We start from the raw sequence: 21,504 nt of genomic DNA, 5'->3' as shown, positions 1-21,504 counted from the left end.
GGTGTGTGTCCCACCTAGTTGTTGAGCATGAACTAGACTAGAGCTGTCCTATCTAGTCTGAGTGGTGTGTGTCCCACCTAGTCCTTGAGCATGAACTAGACTAGAGCTGTCCTATCTAGTCTGACCGGTGTGTGTCCCACCTAGTCGTTGAGCATGAACTAGACTAGAGCTGTCCTATCTAGTCTGAGCGGTGTGTGTCCCACCTAGTCGTTGAGCATGAACTAGACTAGAGCTGTCCTATCTAGTCTGAGCGGTGTGTGTCCCACCTAGTCGTTGAGCATGAACTAGACTAGAGCTGTCCTATCTAGTCTGAGCGGTGTGTGTCCCACCTAGTTGTTGAGCATGAACTAGACTAGAGCTGTCCTATCTAGTCTGACCGGTGTGTGTCCCACCTAGTCGTTGAGCATGAACTAGACTAGAGCTGTCCTATCTAGTCTGAGTGGTGTGTGTCCCACCTAGTCGTTGAGCATGAACTAGACTAGAGCTGTCCTATCTAGTCTGACCGGTGTGTGTCCCACCTAGTCGTTGAGCATGAACTAGACTAGAGCTGTCCTATCTAGTCTAAGTGGTGTGTGTCCCACCTAGTCATTGAGCATGAACTAGACTAGAGCTGTCCTATCTAGTCTGAGTGGTGTGTGTCCCACCTAGTCGTTGAGCATGAACTAGACTAGAGCTGTCCTATCTAGTCTGAGCGGTGTGTGTCCCACCTAGTCGTTGAGCATGAACTAGACTAGAGCTGTCCTATCTAGTCTGAGCGGTGTGTGTCCCACCTAGTCGTTGAGCATGAACTAGACTAGAGCTGTCCTATCTAGTCTGAGTGGTGTGTGTCCCACCTAGTCTTTGAGCATGAACTAGACTAGAGCTGTCCTATCTAGTCTGAGCGGTGTGTGTCCCACCTACAGGTACACTGCAAAAACAAAACTTTATAAAATGAAGAACGGACACACACACAGAAAATATAGTGTTCTTCTTTTTTCTAATAAGCTAAAAATAAGCTTATTTGAATTATTCTTCAACAACAGATGAATATGTATTTGTGTTAAATTAAGAATACATCTGGTTTCTAAACTTTCTAAATGTAAGAATGGACTCACACACGGAAAGTACATCTACACTGCAAACAATAGAGCATTTCTTAAAGATTTGCTGATTTGGGACCAATGTGAAGGCTGCACAGCAAATTTCATAGAGCATACCGAGATTTATTCAGTTAAATCTAGTCATAAAATCTGTGTAAATGTGTCAAATTGTTCCACTTGATTCAAGAAAATATGACTCTTTTTATCTGGTTTCTAAATGTAAACGCTAGTGAATGTACATGCAAATCATGCCAACGAAGAATTCTGATAGCGTTCATGACAATATAGGTTTTCCTAAATGAAGTGAATCTTAGATACAATCACACTCTTTTTCAATAAAAGTTCATCCATATCATTTGCTTCACGCCTGTTGAAAATGAGTAAGCAACATAACTAACATGCCGACAGGGAAAGATGTTAGCTGCGTGGTGGCCAAGTGGTTAGAATGTGGACCCCCCCAGTCAGACAACCTGTCAGGTTCAAGCAACCTAAAACATTCACAACACAATGAGAAAGAAAAAAGAAGACAACAAGATTGCTTTTACTTGCGAGGAGAACAGACAGAGATGTACTCAGTTTACAACCTCGACCCGTTCTGAGCGCATCTCCTGCCTCCTGCCTTTTTATTCTGTTGGGGAGTTCCTAGTTACACAGAGCACGTTGCAGCTCTCAGGGGAGGGGGAGCACTCAAGCTGCGTGTGTCAATACAATCTTTAAAGTAACTGAGTGGGTGTGTAAGAGTGTGTGTGTGTGTGTGTGTGTGGGTGTGTGTGTGTGTGTGTGTGTGTGTGTGTGTGTGTGTGTGTTCACATCAACAAACAATCAAGATTGTGTATCTGTTAACATGCAGCGGGATCAGAAACAGGAGGTTCAAGTTCAAGTTCAGGTGGACCGGATGATACAGCAACGGTGTGTCTGTGTGTTTAAGATGAAAGTACATCATAAATCCAACAGTTACACCAGAACATTCCAAGCATCTCTGTTGTTTAGCAGTTCCTGTTTCTTCTTCTTTATCTACACCAGGGGTCTCAAACTCAATTTACCTGGGGGCCGCTGGAGGCAGAGTCTGGGTGAGGCTGTAATAAAATAATGAAATAAAATGTATTTCTTACTGTTAAAATAATAATAATAGTCATACGGCAGATATAGACGCCTGAAATTTTTTTTAAATTAAGAATAAGAAATTAAATCAACCAATCAGTAATAAATCAAATTAATCTATTACTGATTGGTTGATTTATTTTCTTATTCTCAATTCATTTTTCAAATTTATTTTTTTTTAAGAATAAGAAAATAAATCAACCGATAATCAATAAATAAACCACAAGAAAGAAAAGAAAGCACGTGTAGTTGCTGACTAGAGAAAACTAATTATTTGTATTCACATTCCAATGTCTGTGTTAACAGTTCTTTCTGAAAAGTGGAATATGGAGAAAGCGTAACTTCTCCAGGGATCACAGAAACAGGGAAGAAGGAATATGAATATGAAATATGAATGAAGAAAACCGGAAACACTAGAGGGGGATAGGAGGAGGGGGACAGGAAGCTCCATAGACATCCATTAAGCAATGTACTGTAAAGGTGTGTTGATGATCGAGATCACTACAGACAGACATAGGCTGGACCACAGATCACAGCACCTCCTTCATTTCTTAACAAAGATCGGCGGAGAAGCGGCGGCGCCGAGCGGAGTCAGCGGCTTCACGGCTTCTCCTCCGCCGAGCTGAGTCGAGGAATGAATGAATGAATGAGCGAGCGAGTGAAGGCGGGAAGGCGTTGAACCACTGAACTCTATAACTGGAATGGCCCCGATCGCTTGCTGCGCATTGGAGGCTTGAAGCCACCGGAAGTATAGAAGTCGCCATGTTGTTTCACCCAAAACAAGAAAGCCGCACAACTAAGAGGAGTTCGAGATGCCGTCTTGTGCGGCTATTAATTGCACAAATCGTGATACTCGTGAAAATCGCGAGAAGGGACTTACATTTCACAGGTAGGTAAATGCTTATGAATAATACAAATAGTTAAAAAAATCGATACTTTAAATCTGTAAGCATCTTTTCATCGAAATACTTGTAAATGAACCCTTATTCTCCTTTAGATTTCCACACTGCAATGCTCAACTTCTAAAGCAATGGCTAGTAAATATGCGGAGAGACAGGTGGATTCCTGCAGCCAGATCGCAACTCTTTTCAAGTCATTTCACCGAGGAGAACTTCGACAGGACCGGCCAGACTGTTAGATTAGGACAAAATGCAGTTCCAACAATATTTGACTTTCCTGATCATCTTCAAAAGCAGGGGTCTCAAACTCAGTTTACCCGGGGGCCACTGGAGGTAGTCTGGGTGAGGCTGGGCCTCAGCAAGTATTGGGAGTAAGGCTCACGATAACGATAATATCTATAACGATATCGCGTATGCTGCAGGAAACACGTCCAACATGTTAGCTCACTTAAAGCGGCATCATTCGGCAGTGAACGTTACAGCTACAAGAAAGAATACCTTAGTTAGCTTAGTGCTAACACCGATAACGTCGGCATATAAACAACCTCTAGCAAACAAATCTGACCGGGCCAAAGCAGTAACACGTGGTATTGGAGTTTGTATAGCCACGAGATTACGACCACGTTCAGTTGTTGAGAGCGCTGGCTTTAAGGACAGTCATGGAACAAATGATTAGACCACCCTCGTTTCTCCAGTTTCATTTTCATTTTAATGCCTGATACAACTACAGGTACCTTTGTTTGGACAAATATAACAATAACAACAAAAAATAGCTCATAACCGTTCGATTTTTTGGCAGTACAATGCTATAGCTATTCATGTTAGCAATTTGGTTATTATCAAGAAAAGCATGGAAGTTGCTGGATATCAGCTCTTAAATTAAACTCTTATGAGTTATATTTGTTATCATCATATTTGTCCAAACAAATGTACCTTTAGTTGTACCAGACATTACAATGGATCAATAAACTGAGGAAACAAGGCTGGTCTAATCATTTTTTCCATGACTGTACATGATTACAGTTCTTGTACCTCGCTACAAAATACCATCACGTCCTCACTTTAGCCAGAAAGTTATACCAGCACTTTATGAAAAAGCTAATTAATTGTCCATAGGTATGAATGAGAGTGTGAATGGTTGTCTGTCTAAATGTGCCCTGCCATTGGCTGGCGACCAGTCCAGGGTGTACCCCGCCTGTCGCCCCAAGTCAGCTGGGATGGGCTCCAGCATGCCCCAGCTACCCTATTGAGGATAAGCGGTATAGAAAATGGATGGATGGACAGATGGTTGGACTTCACGTGCAACAGACAGATTTAACTAACTGTCCATTACATTTCACTAAGTCTAATTGGTCGCTTTTATTTATTTTAAAAAATGTGTTTGCATTTTTTAAATAAAAGCACTTTAAGACATTTTTTCTGCCTTTTTTGTGCCGAAAATGACCCACTTCAAGAAACTGAACCGAACCAAAATGACATATTAGTGTACCGTTCCACCCCTAGTATTTACTTACCTGTTACATGATGTGCTGTCATTTCGTGTGTGTGCGTTAGCACCACGATTGTAGGCAGTGTTCTGTTTCGTGACCCCCATTTCGCCATGTGACTCTTAGTTCCGTGGTAGGTTATGCTTTCACCCTGTGAGCATCATTGGCTTAACTTAGAGCTTGCGGGCCGCATTTACAGTAGTCTTTCCTGTCAAGTCACGGGCCGCAAAATCTGACTTGGCGGGCCGCAAACGGCCCATGGGCCGCGAGTTTGAGACCACTGGTCTAGGAGTTTGTCGTTGGCAGAAAATGCACAGCCGCTGGATTCACCAAACGTGGAGTTCCTCGAGCCACGCTTTGCCATGCCCAGTTGCGAGTATTTCTCAGATGTTTGCTTACTGTTGTACAGTGTTGTTTACAGCCACGTCGAGAAGCTAATTGCTGATGGTGTAACCATTAGCTTCACAACAGATATGTGTTAATTCCACCACAGGAGATATGTGACGTTACACATATCGGTATCGTTTGATATCGTAATCGGAAATTGAAGGTTGGACAATATTGGCATATCGGATGTTGGCAAAAAAAAAAGCTAGTTATTTTTCTTCATAATGTAGCGTTATTCTCGTAAGACGTTTTCTGGTTGGATTATTACTTTTTTCTCTTAAAATTATGACTTTATTCTCGGAAAATTGTTTTTGTTTTTTTTGTTTTTCATTTTCCAACAATTTCAACTTTTTTTCATGTAAAGTTTTCCAAAAATGACAACTTTGTTTTGTTTATTTTTCATAATATTACAACTTAAAATGATGTTATTTTTCTTCATAATGTAATAACGTTATTCCCGTACAACTTTTACTGTTGGATTAGAACTTTTTTCTATTAATATTATGACCTCATTCTTGGAAAATTACAGCCGATTTTTCCATTTTGTTTGTTCTCATAATATCACGACTTTAAAAAAATGTTTTTAATATTCAAATTAAAACATTATTGAATGAAATCATATTGTGGTCATTGAATTGACTTATTTGACTAGACTTACAGAATGTGCTCCCTAGATGGTGTACCTAAGAGTGAAAGGCGGGCCCATTGAATGATGAAGCGATACGACCGCCACTTAAAGCAGCCCTAGGATGCATGCATCGGTTGGACATAATCCGGCTGTGTTGTGGCGAGGATTGAATATGCCGTTTTTACCCGGTACATGCACGTCTCCTGCAGGCTGTCCCTGCAGGTCTGGCTGCTCCAGGCCGCCGCCTGGCCGATGAGCGCGTTGAAAGGTTGCACACAGTTCACCCTGAACATCCTGCTGGGCAAAAAAAGGCGTTAGACACAAGAACCAAACAAAAAAGCAACAGTCAACATAAGTGTGCTACCAGACAACTTGACAGGTGGGCTCCTGGGCCTCAGCGCTGAACGGCAGCAGGAAGGTGAAGGCGGCGAGCAGAGTTGGGTTCATGTTGGCTTTTGGTTGCAGAGTCAGTGCCAGGGCGAGGGCGGGACGTGCTTCTGGGCTTTATGGAGCAAATTTATTCAAGCCCCGCCTCCCAAGGGATCACTGCACTTTCACCACGAAATGCAGCGAGACGGATGGAGGCGTCAGCGTCACATTGCCTCTTCTCGTCCATGCTGCCTCGATAGCACAAGTGTGAACAACTTCCTGGAAGATAGTGGTGTGGTTTTATTTGATTGGTCCTCCGTGACGTGCTCTGTATGAGTATGAAATCAGCAAATCGGTCACGCACACCGCCATCACTTTGTACATACATGGTGTTTTCCCCCTTCCTGATTTATTTATTTGCACATTTCAGAATATCAAACTAATTGAAGTGTTAGTCAATGGCATCACAACTGAACACAAACTGCAGTTTTTAAATGAAACTTATTCAGGGAGAAAAAAAATCCAAACCTACATGGGCCCTGTGTGAAAGAGTGATGTGCCTCCCCTGTTAAAACATAACTCAGATTAATTGAGATCTATCAGTATGGAAAATGTTATAAAGCCATCTCTGAAGCTTTGGGACTCCAGCCAACCACAGTGAGAGCCATTATCCACACACAGTGAAAACAAAAAACAATGGTGAACATATCCAGGAGTCGCCGGCCAACACCGAGAGTGCAGCGACGACTCATCCGAGAGGTCACAAAACACACAACAACAACATCCAAAGAACTGCAGGCCTCACTTGCCTCAGTTAAGGTCAGTGTTCATGACTCCACCATAAGAAAGACACTGGGCAAAAATGGCCTGCATGGCAGAGTTCCAAGACCAACACCATTTCTGAACTAAAACAACATTAAGGCTTGTCGTAATTTTGCCAGAAAACATCTTGATGATCCCCAAGACCTTTGGGGAAATGCTCTGTGGTCTGACCAGACAAAAGTTGAACTTTTTGGAAGGTGTGTGTCCCATTACATCTGGCGTGAAAGTAAAGCCGCATTTCAGAAAAACATCATTGCAGCAGTTAAATATGGTGGTGGTAGTGTGAGGGTCTTCAGGACCTGAAAGACTTGCTGTGATAAATGGAAGCATGAATTCTGCTGAAGGAGAATGTCTGACCATCTGTCGTTGACCTCAGGCTGAAAGCAACTTGGGTTCTGCAGCAGGACAATGATCCAAAACACACCAGCAAGTCCACCTCTGAATGGATGAACACTTTGGAGCGGCCTAGTCCAAGTCCTGACCTGAATCCTATTGAGATGCTGTGGCATGACCTTAAAAAGGCGCTTCATGCTGGAAAGGCCTCCAATGTGGCTGAATGACAACAATTCTGCAAAATTCCTCCCCAGCGCTGTAAGAGACTCATTGCAAGTTATCACAAACACTTGATTGCAGTTGTTGCTGTGTGTGTGTCCGTTCTTCATTTTATAAAGTTTTGTTTTTGCAGTGTACCTGTAGGTGGGACACACACCGCTCAGACTAGATAGGACAGCTCTAGTCTAGTTCATGCTCAACGACTAGGTGGGACACACACCAGTCAGACTAGATAGGACAGCTCTAGTCTAGTTCATGCTCAAAGACTAGGTGGGACACACACCACTCAGACTAGATAGGACAGCTCTAGTCTAGTTCATGCTCAACGACTAGGTGGGACACACACCGGTCAGACTAGATAGGACAGCTCTAGTCTAGTTCATGCTCAAAGACTAGGTGGGACACACACCAGTCAGACTAGATAGGACAGCTCTAGTCTAGTTCATGCTCAACGACTAGGTGGGACACACACCACTCAGACTAGATAGGACAGCTCTCGTCTTGTTCACGCTCAACGACTAGGTGGGACACACACCACTCAGACTAGATAGGACAGCTCTAGTCTAGTTCATGCTCAACAACTAGGTGGGACACACACCGCTCAGACTAGATAGGACAGCTCTAGTCTAGTTCATGCTCAACGACTAGGTGAGACACACACCGGTCAGACTAGATAGGACAGCTCTAGTCTAGTTCATGCTCAACGACTAGGTGGGACACACACCGGTCAGACTAGATAGGACAGCTCTAGTCTAGTTCATGCTCAACGACTAGGTGGGACACACACCAGTCAGACAGCTGTAGTCTGAGAGCATGGTACAAGATCCAATCTATTTCTCCTCTAAAGGAGGAGGCGGGTCCAGAATGGTTGCTTGGCCCTTTCGTGGTGTCAAAAGATGAAAGTTAGGATACGATGGAGAGGGGCCTCTTCCCAGAATGTGTACATTTTTGTCCTCACAAGAGTGCTCTGTCTCTTTAAGATGCAGGTAGACTGCAGAGTCTTGAGCGGATCTATCTTGGAGGGTGTGTTCAAGTGTAAACGTTGCCTCACAGTTTCCACTGCATGCTGGGTTGGAATAGTTTAGTGTCTGATTTTCTTGACAAGTCCATTGAGTTTTGGACGTGATGTGTTTTGCCCACCAGGGCTGTTTGTTGGCCCAATACTTAGCAATATTGTAAGTTAGAGTTAATGCTGCTGACAGTGGGTCTGAGGGGTGCTCTATCATTTTCCTTTTGTACCCACTGGTTGGGTTTTTAGTCTCCTGCTGGCAGGATTGTGACGTCATGATGCCAACACATGGCAGTATGAAGGCTGATTCTGTGTCTGGTGAACCATTTGTGTGGATTTGGCCACATGTTTAGGGTCATTATCTTGCTGAAAGACCCAGTGACGACCATCTTCAGCTCTGGGCAGAGGCCACCAGATTTTCTTTCAGGCCTTTGGAAGAGAAACAGGCCCACAGCATCACCGATCCTTCCCCATACTTCAGGGGGCATGAGGTGCTTTTCTGCACTCTTTTGCGTTTGCTTGTGTTTGCTGCCAAAAAGCTATCTTGGTCTCTGGACCGAACGGAAAAGGTTTTTCCATGCATGCCTCCCAAACACCTGATGGTTGTTTGGTCTGTCTCAAAGAAACAGAGGCTCTGCTCTGTAGAAAATTTATTTAGTCTGGGTTTTTTTTATTTTCTAAAAATACTTAAATACAATTTTCTGTTTGGTCCTATTTTTTAGAAAATATGATTTGAAGCTAAACAAATTAACAAGGGGTGCCAATGATTATGCAGGGAGCTGTAAGTGTAAACAGAATTTTAGGAGCCGCTCACCTGGAGACTCTGCAACAATTCACTTTATTGTTCATTGAACAGGGACATGAGCACATTCTTAAAGACATGCATTACACCAGATCCAACTGCATGCAGCTTCTTTCCTTCTCAAGTCCCTGGGCAGGTCATCCAATCAATATGCAACAAAATCAATAGAATACACTCAAAAAATCCATCCATATACTCCATAGCTTATTTCAACCCAAACAAAGAACAAAAACAACCCAAAAAGCCAGAACATTAACAAATTCCAAAAGTCAATCGTGTACTTCAGCGGTGAAACATTTCAATTGTACGTTATTTACAGTGCTCAAAGTATTTCTGCTATTTTGGGTTCTTTGTCATTAAATACAAGCATCATTGAACACTTGGGACCTAAAATGCTGATTTTTCAATCACACTTTTCTGACATTTACATGTAGACTATCAAACTCAAAGTCCAATGCCATGGATGTCACTCAGATGATTTCTCCCCTGGAAATAAAGAGGAAGGGAAAACATGGTCATTATTTCCACATTACGTTAAAATGCAGCATGATAACTTCATGAAAAAACACTTACAAGTGATTGGTCCAATGGTTAGTGGCTTTAGTGGAGAAGACTTGAAGACATGACGTCGGGCTCTGCCGGAGCAGGACTACATGTGGAACAACATAACATTCCAACTAGGTTCTTCAACAACAACACAACTGTAACTAACTGTATGCGACTCACCGGAATGCAAGAAGAAGTCATGCTGTCACACAGGCTGAGGCTGCAGTGGAGGTAAACATCTCCAGATTCTCCAACAAGGATGAACGAGGTAATGAAACGAGCCTTGAGGGATGAGCCGCTCATAACCACAGACACTCGCTGGCGGTCGGTGGGACATCTAAGAAAAACAGCATTTATCAGTGTTTTGCATTTTGTTTCCGTATTCACCCATGCTAAGCAAAGACGTACTTGTTTTGGATGAGAAGGTTTCGTTCAAGATGGTCAGGGTCTGATGAGTGAGAAGCGAAGCATTCCTCCAAAACAACCGCCAAGCTGGGATCTTTCTTGTCCACAGAGACCTCCACGTATAATGGTGAACCCACTGGAAGGACCACCGCGCCTGCCGCATAAGGCTCTGCATAGTCTGATTTCTTGAACAGGACCATGGAGATTTTCAGTTTGGCACCCGAGCCAACAAAGACACCTTCCATCCTGTCAGTAAAAGACACGAGTTCTCCTCTCATTATTATGTGGCTGCATGCGAAGCGCATCTTATTCTGCCTCATACGTGTTATTATGGACCAATGCGCTAACATTCTGTGTAAATGTAAGCCTTATACTTGCCTGCTTGGTGGGTCCTCATTCACAGCTCCGGATTGGCTTGATGGATCATCAGGGACCTGGTTGCGATCAACCTCTTTGCTGGGCCTTCACACAAAAATTCCACAGAACTCCTTTCAGTATCAAAATAGTCAACATATACAAATGCCGTGTTAAATAAACACTTTAGTAGTAAATACACAATACAGCAACCTGTCAGATACAACCCCAGGCCATTCATCAAGTTTCTAGTTTACTAGAATCATTCCAAACCATAGCTAATTGTATCAATGTCCTATTTATTCATGACAACTCACGGCAGGTTCAGTCTGATGGGTGCCTTCAGTCTTGTGGGTGTGTCCAGGGGATACGCGCATGAGAAAGGAAGAACCAGGGGCAGAAAGAAGGAAGTACAGCTGTCTGGATAGATGAATAAGGCGTTGGAGTAGATGACATGTGTGCTGTTGATCTGAAAAACAGATTTCATCCACATGATTCCAAGGTGTAGGTCTTCAAAATAAATGTCTACGTGCGTGTGCTGCTTTTTACCGTCAGTGTGTTTCCACAGGCACCCGTCTGAGCGTCAGCGTCGTACCACACGACACCATGTTTGTCCCTGGTCCAGGAACACTTGCCGTCTGCCAGGTTGCCAGTCAGAGCACTATAACCAGTGGGTCTTATGCTAGTTAAATCCACACCCACTTGGATTTTGTCAGAGCCACAATTAAGGTTACTGAGTGACGGATCCAACTTGGGACTGCAAGAGGTGGTCTTTCTGTCACACAGGCTGAGGCTGCAGTGGAGGTAAACATCTTGGTGTTTTCCCTGAAGAAGGAAGAGCAGGGCGGAGAAACGAGCCTGGTGGGATACGCCGCTCTCAACCACTAACACTTGCTGGCGGTTAGTGGGGCTTCTAATAAAAAAGTTGATCATCAGTATTCTGCATCTGGTCTCCATATTCACCCCAACTAAGCAAAGACGTACTTGTTTTGGATGAGGTGATGTTGGCCAGGACTCTTTGTGTCTGATGAGTGAGAAGCGAAGCAGTCCTCCAAAACAACCGCCAAGCGGGGATCTCTCACAGAGACCCCCACATATAACGCTGAGCCCACCGGAAGGACCACCGTACCTGCTGCGTAAGTCTTTGCATCGAAGGAGTTCTTGAAGGAGTTCTTGAACAGGACCATGGAGGTTCCCAGTTTGGCACCCGAGCCAACAAAGACATTGTCCACCCTGTCAGTAAAAGACACACATACTCATAAAGCAAGTTCATTTTATTACGGCTCATACTAATTATTATGGGCCTGCTTGTGGAGCAATGCTCTAACGTTCTGTGGAAATGTAACGCTGTTACTGGCCTGCGTGGTGGCACCCCCTCTGCAGCTCCGGATTGGCTTGGTGGCTCATCGGGGACCTGGGGCTGGACAACCTCTTCTTTGGTCCTTCACACAGAAATGCAAAAATGGATGTGGGGGCCACTTTGCTGTGTACATTTATTGGACTGTACGCTATATACAAGCTTCGTGTTAGGAACGGGCTGCCCCTGGGCCACACTTTGGACACGGTGCACAGTAAGAGTGAACAGGGTGATGATTATTTTATTTTTAGTAAAGCTGCTCTGTTACTAATGTGCAGCCTTCTCATCTCTGCTGAACAATGGCAGCACGCTGCTTTCATTGTAGAAATAACATTTCAAAACAAAATGTAAAAAATATACACAAATATCAAAGTGGGCCCTGCATCCCTGCTTTACATAATTCACATTGAGGTCAAGTGTTGGGACATTACCAGGGCTTTTCTCCGGCCCGCACACGCCCCCACGCATGCGCCCACACAGAAAAATATGGTAAAACTGTCGATCCGTAAGGTGGTTTGACTGTACCGTTCCATCCCTAATTACACCATACTGACATAACATGGCTGAAACCTGTATCATTTCATCTCCATTCATTCATGACAACTCACACCACGGTCGGTCTGATGACCACATTCAGTCTGGCGTCTGTCTTCAGGGGATACTCGCATGAGAAAGGAAGACTCGCTGGCAGAACGGAAGAACTGTTTGCTGGGTAGATGAATAAAGTGTTGGAGTAGGTGACATGTGTGCCGTTGGTCTGAAAAACAAATGAAAACATTTCATTCAAATATACGCTTGTCTTTGCAGCCCTCTGCACATTTTAAACTTAACAAGAAAACAACAAACATGAAAAATAGCATTTTTACAAAGTCCAAAAAATGAGAAAAAAGTTGCAATTTTCTACTTTTTTAGTGAGAAACAGAATTTCTGGAAAATTAGGTTGTGGAAAAAGTTATGTTGCAAAATCAAAACATTATGGGAGTAGTCATGAGTACGAGAAGAACATAAATATTTAGGAAATAAAAAAACAGCAGCAGAAATGGAAAAACAGTTTACAAAATCAAAATATTTTTGCAAGAGTTTACAAAATAAACTTTAAAAAAATATGAATGACAAGACAAGAAACATGTATTAATTGGAAAATTAGGTTATGGAAAAAGTGTACAAAAATAAAGTCAAAATATCATAAAGTCATAATTCCGAGCATTTTACAAGAATAATCTCATAATATTGCTAACAAATCAAATGACATTTGTGTAGCATTGCCCTACAAAAATACTTTGAAACAAGACAATGAATAAATTTATAATTTTTGGAAAATTAGGTTGCGATAAGTTAAGGTCAAAATATTATGGGAATAAAGTGAGAGCTGCAATATTAATGTTACCTTCAGTGTGTTTCTACAGGCACCTTCCTGAGTGCCAACTTCGTACCACACCACACCATCTTTCTCCCTGGCCTGGGAACACGTGCTGTCAATCAGGTTGCCATTGAGTGGGTCACGACCAATTAGTCTCATGCCAGCTGAATCCACGCCCACTTGGATTTTGTCAGCGCCACAATCAAGGAGACTGATGAGTGGATCCAATTCTAACTGTTCTGTGTGTAATATGCCAACATATGGAAATACATGACAGTCACCTTCACTAATATGACATTGCTGCATCATGACATTGATCATACTGTAACCTTTACATCTGCTAGCATGGCTGTTCTTATCAGGTGACTAACATTCTGACACCACATGGGTCCACATTCAATATTCTCTATCATTCTGCTGTACAGTTGGTTGTAAAAAATGGAACATACCTGCACAGTAGGCCCGATCGCAAACGCTTGGCTTGACCAGTTTGTACACGTAGTAGGTGGAAACTGTTGTGGAGCACAGCTTGACATGGATGCTGTATCTGTTGTGAGGTTTGCACTTTCCATCATAGCAATAACACACGTCCCGAATCACAATTTCACCCAGCTGTGTGGGATGAGGTTCTACCATCGTCACTGGTCCACCGGTTCCACACTTATAGTTTTCTACTCCACATGTCTCAGGAATACGTGCACTCTTGTCCTCCAGGAACAGACGATACCAGCCCTTCCACTCAATGTTCCTGTCACATCTCAGGTTGCTTCGGTCGGTACTAAATTGTGTGGAACGCCAGTCGTCCCTCAGGTCAGTGTAGCTGTCACAAGGGTCGGCACAGGTCGTCTTCCCACCACGTTCGATGCAGTCCATGCCTGCTGGACATGTGGTGCCTCCACACGGGAACTGGACGGCTGGTGAAGAACAGACATGATATGTAACTGCATGCAGCTTGTAGTTTGCATTTCTTTTTTATTCATCAAATTCAAGACTTTGATGGTTTTGCAGATTACTACACGTTTAGCCAACACCGCTTGCGTTAGCCTGTTTTGTGGTTTACATCAAAATGTTGCCTCGGTGGGCGTACATTTTCCAGTCAGCGCCCACCTGTGATGTCATCGGCGGTTGTCTCTGTAGTTCTTTGCTAACTAACAGCTACGCCACAAGTATTTCTAGTTACAATTATTTGGCCAGTGTGAGTAGCAACATTGGCGCCACCTTGAAAAGGTAGTCAGCGGGTGTAAATAAGAGTGTTGCCAGTTGGTATATAACAGTGTGGATAGTGTTCCATTTCAATAACTGCTGGTGTACGCATCCAGCATGAAAGGACGTATTGATCATGACACCTGAAATCCTTGCGGCGATCAGCACGAGGAGAAAGAACGCCCCTCCAGGCGTCCCCATCGTGGCGCACATGCAGCGTTCTACTGAAAGACACGACATCATCAGACACGCATTTTGAAAGATTTGCAGTAAAGTTTGACGTTACCTCGACCAGGAAGGAGTCCAGGAGTTGGTGAGAATGTTTGTCGTCAAGAGGGAGTGTTGATAGGCTGAGGCTTGATCATAGCACACAATAACTTATCAAACACTTCAATGCTCCGTCAATAAAAGAACGCTGCAACACAAATACTCTTTAGAGTGGGGGTGTCCAAAGTGCGGCCCGTAGCTGTTTTATTGGCTCGCAGCTCAACTAAAAATATAAAATGAAAATGGAAAAATCAGCAGTATTTTATAGGAAAGTAAAAAAATTAAGTCACGGGAAAAAGGCTTTTACAATTTTGTAAAGTTGGAAAAAAGTTGTATTCCAACAAGAACTTTTTTTTTACAAGAATAAAGTCAAATCATGTAATTTTAGTAACTGAAATATGAAAGAAAACGTGTTATTTTTAAAAGGTGTATTATTATGAGAATAGAATTGCCATTTTTGTCAAAATAGGTTGAGGAAAAAGTTCTATTAGGCTTTTTGACCTCATCCCAAACATCATCACACGACCACTCTAACTATCCTTTCATTCTTCAGGATGTGGCCCCCGGTGGAAAAGCTTCGGACCCCCCTGCTTTAGAGGCATTCTGTCAAGCTTACTCCGACCCAGGAGGGATGAATCCACTCGACGCCTGCAGCTTAAATGTCACACGTTATTACATCCAATCATTCTCATCGCCAACCATGTCCTTCACATTGAAAGTGACCAAACCATAATGGCGTCACACACTGACAGCTCAGTGAAGAAATGTGACGTGAAAAGCTGTATGGAGGACCACATGGGACCGAATGACATCATTAAAAGTGTCGTTCATCAAATCAATAAATTGAGCTTTCAATAATTCATTCAATGTGTCATTAATTCACTATTTGTGTCATTTATTTAATAGACCGAAACAAGCGGACTCAGACATAGATGACGTCACCCTAACGCCAATCATTGGGCTTGATTGGAGTTAGCCCCGCCCACAGAATTTGATGGGTGGTTGCCACAGAATAATTCATCAAGTACGTGTAATCATTAAATAGTGAAATAATTCAATCATTACATAAATAAATAGCCAAATAAATATATTGTTTTACATTAAATTCATTATTGAATGATTTATTTATTGATTTAATTGATTAATGACACATTTATTTTATTCATTTTGTGCCATTTGGTCCTCCATATAGCTGAATGCACCTACTTATTGCTGTGATGACTTTTTAAATGTCATGCTTGTCCTTTTCAATGCAATAACCTTAAAGCTTGATGAACAGGAAAACTAAAAAACTTTTTAAGGACTCGGGAGTTCTTATGGAGCTAAAAGCGTTCATATCTGATTTAGAAGTGTCATAGAAGTGTAAAAAGAGGAATGAATACTGCTGTGGTCGTCGATACGATGAACTATAAGATCCACTTCGTTAAAATGATCAAACGTCAATGTCACCCATACCATTCCTTCCCTATAAAAATATATTGTCCAGCCATTTCAACAAATACTGAGTAAAAAATTGCCTTTTTGCTTTTCTAACGGTATACCTTGTAGGCAATATTCATCAGGTCTTACCGGTCGGTCCTCAGGTCTTCGTTGCTCCTCCGCTGCTTCCTCCGGCGTCCACCTGCCTTCCACTCTTATCGCAGCCTGCAAGAAGACCTTCTTTTCATTCAGACGTGACATAAACGTCATTTATCGTCACGATAGAAACACTAGTCAGTCACCTGCATCACTCCTATACACTTAAAGTCACGTAAAGCCTTGATAGATACACCTGTCACGCACATCATTCCTATGTAAAGCCGTCAAAAAGTCACGTAAAGCCTTGATAGATACACGCGTCACCCGCATCGATCCTGTAAAGCCACAAAATAGTGACGGGCGTCTCGATGACGGCTGTCAAACATACTGTATTTAGTCCATTGAAGTAGTTCACCTGCTGCCTTGAAATTGAAATTTCGCCCAATTTAAGTGATGTATTTGTTTTGACTAGCAAAAGTAACATTATTCAATAAAATACCGCAGCAGGACTCGAACATCTGTCTCACGTGCCTCAATATGCGGCGTTATTTTCACACAATTAGTTTGCATTGTCACGCGCTACGGTGACACTTGTCGCCTGTTTTAGTTTTGTGCTGTTTTTCATTATGTGTACAGTATGAGATTGCTGACTTCTCTGTTCACTTGCTCAGACTGTGACACCTCCTGAGCTGGGCGGAGCTACCCAATTCTTGCAGCTGTGTTCAATCAGCAACCCTTTTTAGTCTCCTCACCTGCAGCCAGCCAGTGCTGGATTATTCTCAATGGTTGTGCTTCCAGACCATGTGCTTTTCTCCTGCTACCACTTACCTTATCCTCCTGTTGCAATTTCATCTGGCTACTCCCAACCAGCTCTGCCGTCCTGCTGCACCAGACCTCCGTCTAGCTCATGTGGTAGTTCCAGTACCTTTTTGTTCATTGCTGTCCGTGTTTTTGCCCACGGTGCCCTCCTTAGTTTTTGCACCGTCGCCCTGAGTTCCTGTTTTTGTCTCCTCTGTTTGCACATTAAATATATACTGCTCAAAAAATTAGAGGAACACTTTGAAAACATATCAGATCTAAACTGGGGGAAAAATGATCTTGAATATGTTTCCTGATAATAAGTGGGTGATGTATTAGTAACAAAATGATGCCACATCATTTGATAGAAATGAAAATGATCACCCTATAGAGGGGGAAATCAAAGACACCCCAAAAATGAAAGTGAAAAAATGATGCAGCACACTGGTCCATTTTGCTAAAATGTCATTGAAGCAACTCCAAATGATTCTCAGTAGTTTGTGTGGCCCCCACGTGCTTGTACGCATGCCTGACAACGTCGGGGCATGCTCCTAATGAGACTACGGATGGTGTGCTGATATTTCCTACGTCAGTTTTTACCCGCATGTCCATACGGAATGATGGTGTGACATGACATTTATTCCCCCGGATGACTAAAATGTCCACTGAATTATGTTAATGTTTCTTTGTGTTACCCACGTTAGGATTTGGAGGAAGCCATGCTGCAGCTGCAACAGCAACTATGATGACCAGAAGAGTAACAGGCAAGTAGCACGGGCGCATATGGAATAAACTAAAGGTAGATATGATTTGAACCTTGTAATAATTACAATTGCAATGTTTTACAGGCTGAGACACCCACTGTCAAGACAAAGCGCACCCACTGAATAAGCAGGAAACGGCAGCACTCCTTTCTTTCTTTCACTACTTTTCTCATGTTATGTTGCATTTACGTCTGTGTAGGCTCTAGGTCGTACAGGAGTTGTCCAACGAGGGAAAGGCTTCTTGAGATGTCATCTGTACTTCTGTGAAGAAGGTGTCGGACGTTTCGCTCCTCATCCGAAGCTCTTCGGATGAGGAGTGAAACGTCATGTCATGTAATGCAGCTTTTGAGTATTTGAAATCTGTGCTCTCGTCCGCCCCAGCAGTTGCCATGCCGGATTATGCTGCTCCTTTTCAAGTGTACACTGATGCCTCAAATGAAGCTGTAGGGGCGGTGTTAGCTCAGGATAAGGAGGGGCTGGAAAGAGTAGTGGTTTATGCCAGCCAGTCACTTACTAACACCCAGCGACGTTGGTCTACATTTGATAAAGAACTATGGGCTGTAGTGTGGGCCGTCCGTCAATTTAGGCATTATATTGGGGCGTCTGACTTCACTATAATAACTGACCACGAACCTCTTCTAGGGCTCCGGGGCATGGCCATTGACAAAGATCCATCCGAAAGAGGGCCAGATGGATCTTTGAGCTGGACCCCTTTAACTGGGTCATGCAATACATGCGGGGGGGCCTTGTCACATAAACGCTGATGCCCTCTCAAGGCGCCCCGACAGGGACACACAAGGTACGCCTGTCCAGGTGAACATTGTTGACACTCACCCCACAACAGGTGAAATGTCCCCCTTGGGTGCAGTGGTGCAGCCTGCTGAGCCTGGCACCAGGGGGCAGCCCCTGCATGTCCTTTTGGCTGACACTGAAGCCCTGAAAACACAACAGCAGAATGATCCCGACATTCGTGTTGTGGTGAACTGGATCCCGTCCGCCTAGGGGGAAGCTGAGAGGCCGCTCCCGGTGGCTACGGAAGCTCTGGACGGAGTTCCCAAGGCTGTCGCTGGTCAATGGCCTTTTATGCTGAACGGTGAACTCCTGGTCCCTGAAATTCTCTTCATCTGCATGGGGGCTCGCTTTCCGCACATTTCGCAGCCGAAAGAGTGTGGGAGCAGGCTAGAGAACGGTGCTATTGGCCTTCCATGCTCCAGGATATTCGGCAGTGGTGTGAACAGTGTGTGCCATGTCAGACTTGCAAAACCCCCGTACCAAAACACCGTGCTCCGATGGGGGGGTTACAGGCTGTGAGGCCATTCCAAAGAGTGGCAATGGACATTTTGGAACTTCCCATGACATCTAGGGGAAGAGCTTGAATGATGCCCTGGGCTGACACAAATTCTCACTACTAGTTTATATATATATATATATATATATATATATATATATATATATATATATATATATATATATATATATATATATATATATATGCCACATAATCTACATTAATAAATAAGAAAAGTATATTAAATACAACACAAATAGAATGGATCTTGTTTTTGCCGTGCAAAAATCCCATTATGTTTTCCAACTACAGAAAGGTGCTCCATAATTCATAATTCATAAGCTCCCCTTAAAGTGCATTTGACTTAAACCCAGATTTACCCAATTCGAACTCCCAGTCGAGAAAACAAATTAACAGCACTTAGTCTATCGGCTCATTTGATCGCATTCATTCCATAATGCGCAGTGCGGGCAGCGTTCTCCTTTGCCAATGCTCGTCAAGTCAGCCCATATGTGTGGCAGATAGGCGCCCTCTGCAGGCGAGATACTCATGCTGCTCAACGTGAGCAAACGTCACCACGTATGCGGATCGAAACCAAATTTGTGGTAAGGGGGTGCGTGCCGCTCGGCCTCAGGTTCGCTGGGCCCTCGGGTTAATTGCGAGATAAAAAATGTAAATTGCAACAATTGCTCAAAAATAAAACATATGTAATTGTTAATATGATATTATGTCGGAGACGAAGACTTTCGGACATGTTATGTCAGTCACTACGAAAATGTAAATTAAAAGGAGGAAGTTGTGTCGATATGTGTTGACTGCAAGTTGGCTGAAGTGCTTAGCTTGGGTCCGCCCGGGGCGTCATTAAGGCCAGAACCGCTAATGCCTTTTTCTTTGACCCGTTTCTCCGCTTCTTTTCTCGGCTTTGTAAATTGTGCACCTGACGGCTTTGACTGTCTTTCCCATGTTTTGTTGACACAAATTAACGGCACTTCTGTCGTCATCTCTCACCGGCACCCAACTAGCTGTCCAAGCTAAACCAAATCATATCGACACACAATTCCATTTCACATTTTCGTCGTGAAATAACACGTTTGAGACAATTCATATCATATGATATCAACAATTAAATATGTTTTATCTAATATATCTGCCACACCTATGTCGAAGTCGGCGGAATTGACCGCAACACGACGCGGTCTCCAAGGCTGTTAATGGAAGGGTATACCACCTAAATGACTCACGCGAGCGCTTCCCCACCTGCCAACCGAATGTCCCTTTGAACCCTTTATTAACGTCTTTGTCCGACTGGATGGGAAATATACTCGATTCACAGGTTATCATCAGGCCGCGCTTCATATTATCCATACGCAATGGAAAGTAGTGTCCTTTTCTTTTAAATGCCAACTTATTCTAGTTAAGTGAAGACATCAACATGATCCACCTGAGGTGAAAGCAACACATAAACTTACGTTTAAAATCCAAAAGAGGTCGCCAGAGCTCTGAGTTGCCCAGAATTATTAATTTGACATGACTAAAACAGGCTGCGGTGTATGGAGGAGAAAAATCACATCATCACATTTACTACATCCAAGCTGTTGGGAGTTGAAGCGAGCCATTCGTGTCACGTGACCACTGACCAGAAAGACGCGGCGCGGACTTGGTGATGCTGGAGTCTACTATACACGACAAGACGTATCCACCGACAAGACAAGTAGTTTTACACCGCCTGTGACAGTTGAAGCATCGTACTTTGTTTGTACACACTTTCTATACATCACATATTTCATTGATTCACAAGTTATCCCTTACCACCAGGATGACTCAAGTAGGCATGAAAAATATGACGGTCCCTTAATGCCAGGAATTCAACTACTGAGCTTTCATTGTGTAAAAATAAAGTATTGTCATTTGTTAGGGAAAAAGTGATGAAAGTGGGACACCTTGCTAAATAGGGGTCTCAAACTCGTGCCATGGAGGGCCGAGACACTGCAGGTTTTCGCTCCAACCAGTTTCTCTAGCAGGTGATTGAACTGATGAGCTCCTTCCCTCAAATTGAAGGTGGTGATCATTAAAATCACCCGCTTTAGTGACGGGCTCGAAAGCAAACCCGCAGTGTCTCGGCTCCCATGGCACGAGTTTGAGACCCCAGATCCTCATTTCATTCTTTTCCTCTATCATTTGACTCAAGTCAACTCAACTATAAGCTCATAACAGGAAAAAAAACAAGAAACTTACTGAAGAGTTGGAAGCGTTGATCCGATCCGCAGAGGTGTGTGTGTGTGTGTGTCTGTGTGCGTGTGGCCTTGCTTTTATGGCAAAACCGCTGACATCATAGTCACATGTCTGCACCACACTCAAGTGGGCACACACCTCATCATTTTAATCATAAAATCTCAATATTTCAACACTATGCTACTAAAATGACATTTTTTATTGGTTATTTTTGTGAAGTCGTTTTTTCCCCATTAGAAGTGACTTTATTCTCATGGAATCACAGCCGTTTTTGACA

General features: G+C 43.3%; 1 protein-coding gene across 7 annotated transcripts; it reads right to left on the bottom strand.

Annotated features, from left to right (window-relative positions):
- Window positions 1-9,160: 9,160 nt before the first annotated feature.
- On the bottom strand, window positions 9,161-21,305 carry LOC129188132 (pancreatic secretory granule membrane major glycoprotein GP2-like). Of its 7 annotated transcripts, none has more exons than XM_054788223.1 (16): window positions 21,231-21,305; window positions 16,197-16,271; window positions 14,647-14,716; window positions 14,504-14,581; window positions 13,607-14,071; window positions 13,185-13,396; window positions 12,406-12,554; window positions 11,799-11,882; window positions 11,425-11,673; window positions 10,990-11,353; window positions 10,758-10,909; window positions 10,465-10,548; window positions 10,090-10,332; window positions 9,862-10,018; window positions 9,709-9,784; window positions 9,161-9,621 (listed from the first exon to the last, which is right to left on the bottom strand). In XM_054788223.1, exons 4-16 carry the CDS (start codon window positions 14,571-14,573, stop codon window positions 9,602-9,604), a joined length of 2,325 nt encoding a protein of 774 aa, XP_054644198.1. In that variant the 5' UTR covers window positions 14,574-14,581; window positions 14,647-14,716; window positions 16,197-16,271; window positions 21,231-21,305; the 3' UTR covers window positions 9,161-9,601. The 7 variants fall into 7 exon arrangements, with proteins under 7 accessions (XP_054644198.1, XP_054644201.1, XP_054644203.1 ...); XM_054788226.1 differs by having other exon boundaries at window positions 16,197-16,283; window positions 21,231-21,277; XM_054788228.1 differs by having other exon boundaries at window positions 14,647-14,850; window positions 21,231-21,276.
- Between the last annotated feature and the right edge of the window lie 199 nt (window positions 21,306-21,504).

This window comes from Dunckerocampus dactyliophorus, chromosome 9 (assembly GCF_027744805.1).
Source record: "Dunckerocampus dactyliophorus isolate RoL2022-P2 chromosome 9, RoL_Ddac_1.1, whole genome shotgun sequence".
Classification (NCBI taxonomy): domain Eukaryota; kingdom Metazoa; phylum Chordata; class Actinopteri; order Syngnathiformes; family Syngnathidae; genus Dunckerocampus; species Dunckerocampus dactyliophorus.
The sequence above is the reverse complement of the archived record's forward strand: the minus strand, read 5'-3'. Positions and strand labels throughout refer to the sequence as shown.

What these genes read in the sequence shown, in the direction of transcription:
- LOC129188132 (XM_054788223.1), bottom strand. Translation starts at nt 14,573, where the DNA reads ATGTGCGCCACGATGGGGACGCCTGGAGGGGCGTTCTTTCTCCTCGTG. An exon ending in GTCATCAGACCGACCGTGGT is followed by an intron (nt 11,883 to 12,405) that starts GTGAGTTGTCAT and finishes TTCTGTGTGAAG; the next exon opens with GACCAAAGAAGAGGTTGTCC. An exon ending in CCCATCAGACTGAACCTGCC is followed by an intron (nt 10,549 to 10,757) that starts GTGAGTTGTCAT and finishes TTTTGTGTGAAG; the next exon opens with GCCCAGCAAAGAGGTTGATC.